Consider the following 5,000-nt stretch of genomic DNA (forward strand, 5'->3'; position numbering starts at 1 on the left):
CACCAAAACAAAAAACAAACAAACAAAAAACAACAACAACAACAACAAAAGGAGGAAGGGAGGGAAGATGGTTGTTCTCTCAATTATGGAAAAAAATTTACCTGAGTAAGTAAAGTCTGCACTTTAAAATTTCATAGAAAAAAAAGAGTAAAAAATTCAGTATGCACCACCAAAACAAAAACAAAAACAACAACAAAAAACAAAAAAAGGTGCAGGGATGGAGGACGGTTATTCTCTCAACTATAGAGAATGGAGTCAGTTAATTCTGCACTTTAGAATTTCCTTCAGGAAAAGAGTTAAAAAAAAAAAATTCAGTACGCACCACAAAAAAAAAAAAAAAAAAAGGAGGGAGGGAGGGAAGATGGTTATTCTCTCAATTATGGAAAAAATTTTTTTACCTGATATAGTAAAGTCTGCACTTTAAAATTTCATACAAAAAAAAGAGTAAAAAATTCAGTATGCACCACCAAAACAAAAACAAAAACAACAACAAAAAACAAAAAAAGGTGGAGGGAGGGAGGATGGTTATTCTCTCAACTATGGAAAATGGACTCAAGTTAAGTCTGCACTTTAAAATTTCCTTCAGGAAAAGAGTAAAAAAAAAATTCAGTATGCACCACAAAAAAAAAAGGAGGTAGGGAGGGAAGATGGTTATTCTCTCAATTATGGAAAAAAAATTACCTGATATAGTAAAGTCTGCACTTTAAAATTTCATACAAAAAAAAAGAGTAAAAAATTCAGTATGCACCACCAAAACAAAAACAAAAACAACAACAAAAAACAAAAAAAGGAGGGAGGGAGGGAGGATGGTTATTCTCTCAACTATGGAAAATGGACTCAAGTTAAGTCTGCACTTTAGAATTTCCTTCAGGAAAAGAGTAAAAAAAAAAAAAATTCAGTACACACCACCAAATAAAAAAATAAAATAAAATAAAATAAAAGGAGGGAGGGAGGGAGGGAGGATGGTTATTCTCTCAACTATGGAAAATGGACTCAAGTTAAGTCTGCGCTTTAAAATTTCCTTCAGGAAAAGAGTTTTAAAAAAAAATTATTAAAAAAAAAAATTCAGTACGCACCACCAAAACAAAAAAATACAAGGAAGGAGGGAGGAGGAGGAGGGTGGGAGGAAGGGAGGGAGGGAGGGAGGATTGGTGGAGGGTGGGGTGGGGGTGGGGGTTGGCCGGGGTTGGTACCTGAGGTGGGGAGGTTTGTGGAACTTGACGTGGCACGACTTCACGGTGCAGAGGGCCTCCTCCAGAACCTCCACAATGTGGGCGTGGTTGTCCTCGATCCACTGCTGCATGCTGCGTGTGTGAGGGTTAAGGGCGCGGGTCACGCTGGAGGGTAAGAATAAGGGAGTTAGGCGGGTGACGTGGGGGTCGGGTGGGGGGCGAGCGGGGGGGGGGAGGGGCGAGGGGTGGTGGTGGGGGTGTGGGGGGGACAAGTATGTCCACCCTATGAGACGGCCTCCTCTCACCTCTGAATGTGTGTATTGTATTGTGATGTATTTGTATTGCATTGTGTGTGTGTGTGTGTGTGTGTGTGTGTGTGTGTGTTGTAATTTGTATGACTATTTTTGTCATAACGAGATTTCTCTGTGTGAAATTCATGCGGCTCTCTCCTCATGGAGAGCTCGTCACTGCAATGAGAGCGCCACTTTTTTTTTTCTTCTTTTTTTGTTTTTTGTTGTTGTTGTTTTTGTTTGTATGTTGTTGTTTTTCTTCCTTTTTTTCCGCCTGCAAGTGTATTTGTATTCCTACCTAATTGGATTTTTCTTCTGAATTTTTCCTGGGGTAAACCCTTTTGTTGCCGTGGGTTCTTTTACCTGCGCTAAGTGCATGCTGCATACCCGTAGTATGATATCACTGTGTAAAGTGTATCTTAGTACAATTATTATGTGTGTAGTTACTGGATGCGTGCTTATTACTACTTCTTGTTGCTGTTTCCTGGATGCCATGAAGATTGTGTATGACAGTCGTGTTCGACAGTGACTATCGGAACAGCAGAGGTGTCCCGATTATCTGGGCGCTAGAATTTGATTGTAGCGGTGAGTGCCTTGCCTCAAAGTTGGTGGTGTGTCCATCGAGATCGATGATGACCATCGTTGTCATCCAGCTGGGGGATGGGGGGAGGGTGGTGGTGGGGTGGGGGGCAGGATGCTCATGAATCTATCTGTGAATGCGCAGATGGCTGAATAGTCCTATCTGCGCACGAAATGTTCGCTGACAGTTGGGGCAGGCAAAGACAGGCATATCATTGTCAGGGAGCTTGTTTGCCCGTGACTTTCTGGCCTGCCTCTTCTGAACAGCTGCAGCAGTCCTGTTGGCCTCGCACAACTTGGCGCCTTTGTGCACAGCAGCGCGCCATTTGTCACGGTCCACTGCAGATTCCTCCCAGGAGTCAGGGTTGATATCAAACGCTTTCAGAGAGACTTTCAGAGTATCTCTGAAGCGCTTCTTCTGACCTCCGTGTGATCTCTTCCCTTGTTGCAGCTCGCCATAGAAGAGCCTTTTGGGCAGCCGATGGTCTGGCATGCGCGCCACGTGTCCAGCCCAGCGAAGCTGGGACTGCATCAGGATGGTGAAGATGCTGGGAAGGGTGGCTTTTGCGAACACCTCTGTATCTGGGGTCCTGTCTTGCCACTTGATGTTCAGTAGCTTCCTGAGGCATGTTGTGTGGAAGTGGTTCAGCTTCTTGGCATGTCGTTGGTACACTGTCCAAGTTTCGCAGGCGTACAGTAGTGTGGGGAGAACTACTGCTCTGTAGACCTTTAGCTTGGTCTCAAGACTAATGCCTCTTCTGTTCCAGACATTTGCACTGAGTCTGCCAAAAGTTGCGCTTGCTCTTGCAATCCTGACGTTCACTTCATCGTCGATGGTCGCATTTCGTGACAGTGTGCTGCCAAGGTATGTGAACTGCTCCACCGCACTGAGTCTCTGACCGTTGACTGTGATGTTAGGCTCAACGTAGGGTTTCCCTGGGGCTGGCTGATGGAGAACTTCAGTTTTCCTCGTGCTGATGGTAAGGCCAAAGTTCCTGCTGGCAGTGGCAAACTTGTCGACACTGAGTTGCATGTCAGCTTTAGATCCAGCGTTGAGGGCACAATCATCAGCAAACAAAAAGTCTCTGATGATGTCTGTCATGACCTTCGTTTTTGCTTGAAGCCTTCTGAGGTTAAACAACTTGCCATCTGTTCAGTACTTTAGGCCGATTCCAACATCGCCATCTCTGAAGGCATCAGTAAGCATTGCAGTGAACATGAGGCTGAACAGCGTTGGAGCCAGGACGCAGCCTTGCTTGACACCATTTGTGACAGCAAAAGGAGCAGATGTTTCGCCATTGTCCTGGACTCGAGCCTGCATGCCTTCATGGAATTGGCTGACCAAGGAAATAAATTTCCGAGGGCATCCGTACTTGGCCATGATCTTCCACAGTCCCTCTCTACTCACGGTGTCGAAGGCCTTAGTGAGGTCGACATAGGTGGAGAACAGATCAGTATTTTGCTCCTGACATTTCTCTTGCAGCTGCCTTGCAGCAAACACCATGTCGGTGGTTCCGCGCTCTTTCCGGAATCCACATTGGCTCTCAGGCAAATGACCTTGGTCAAGGTGTGTTGTGAGGCGATTTAGTAGGATCCTGGCAAGTATCTTGCCTGCGATGGAGAGCAAGGAAATGCCCCGATGGTTATCACAGGCTTGCCGGTTCCCCTTTCGCTTGTACAAGTGAATGATAGATGCATCTTTGAAATCCTGGGGGATCGTCTCTTCTTTCCACATGAGTGAGTACAGCTGATGGAGATTCTCAGTCAGCACAGTGCCTCCATCCTTGTAGACCTCTGCTGGTATGGAGTCTGAGCCAGGTGCTTTGCCACTGGATAGCAGACGGATTGCTTTCTGGGTCTCAAGAAGTGTTGGCGGATCGTCCAGTGCTTCGTTGATGGGGACTTGTGGGAGACGGTCTATGGCTTCATCATTTATGAAGGAAGGGCGATTTAAGACACTGTTGAAGTGCTCAGCCCAGCGTTCGAGAATTTTTTCCTTCTCGGTGATCAAGGTATTCCCATCTGCACTGAGGAGGGGGGATGATCCTGAGGATGTGGGGCCGTAGACTTCTTTTAAGGCATCATAGAACCTCTTCATATCGTGCCTGTCAGCATATCCCTGGATCTCAACAGCTTTGTCACTCAGCCACTTATCCAAAGTTACATCCCCACTCTCTCGCAAGAGAGGCTTCATTGAGACTGGAACGTTTCTCTCTCCTACAAACACCCTCCCCCTCCCTCTTCCGCACCCCTCTCCCTCCCCCAAGAGGACAGTCAGCGTTGGGATGGTTCTCAAAGGCCACCAACAAGCCCCAAGGTTGCACCACTAAGAGCCAGTGCAGTTTTGAAGATATAGTGCTGTGTTTACAACAGTAGTGAAACACACATTCTTTGTTGTCATATCTGCCACTGCTGGTCCGCAAACAGAAGCTGTTCAAGGATGCCGCCGGACACCCCCCACCCCCACCACCACCACCTCCCTCCTCCACACATACACACACCCCCCACACCACCCCTCCGACTCCACGTATGCAAAGACAAAGAGGGCTGCGAAATTTCGCACATGTCAACCCCAACACACATGGGGTCTGTAACATCATGAATCGACCCCTCTGCTACTACCATTTCAGTGGGACACGTAGTGTGAGGAAGTGTGCATCTCTCAGTCTGACCAACAGATGTAGCCATTTTTAGGAGGCGTGCATCTCTCAGCCTGACCAACAGATGTAGCCATTTTTAGGAGGTGTGCATCTCTCAGCCTGACCAATAGATATAGCCATTTTTAGGAGGCGTGCATCTCTCAGCCTGACCAATAGATGTAGCCATTGTGATGACGTGTGAATCTCTCAGCCTGACCAATAGATGTAGCCATTTTTAGAAGGAGTGCATCTCTCAGCCTGACCAATAGATGTAGCCATTTTTAGGAGGCATGCATCTCTCAGCCTGACCAATAGATGTA

The 5,000-nt window shown here is 46.5% G+C and overlaps 1 protein-coding gene across 1 annotated transcript in view; it reads right to left on the minus strand.

The window, feature by feature from the left end:
- The window catches only part of LOC143277562 (nmrA-like family domain-containing protein 1), a 21,917-nt gene that overhangs the window by 2,229 nt on the left and 14,688 nt on the right, over positions 1–5,000 (minus strand). The window contains exon 8 of the mRNA XM_076582440.1: positions 1,194–1,337. Coding sequence (XP_076438555.1) covers positions 1,194–1,337 — 144 coding nt within the window. The remainder of the gene's footprint in view (positions 1–1,193; positions 1,338–5,000) is intronic.

This window comes from Babylonia areolata, chromosome 34 (genome assembly GCF_041734735.1).
Source record: "Babylonia areolata isolate BAREFJ2019XMU chromosome 34, ASM4173473v1, whole genome shotgun sequence".
In the NCBI taxonomy this organism is placed as follows: Eukaryota; Metazoa; Mollusca; class Gastropoda; order Neogastropoda; family Buccinidae; genus Babylonia; species Babylonia areolata.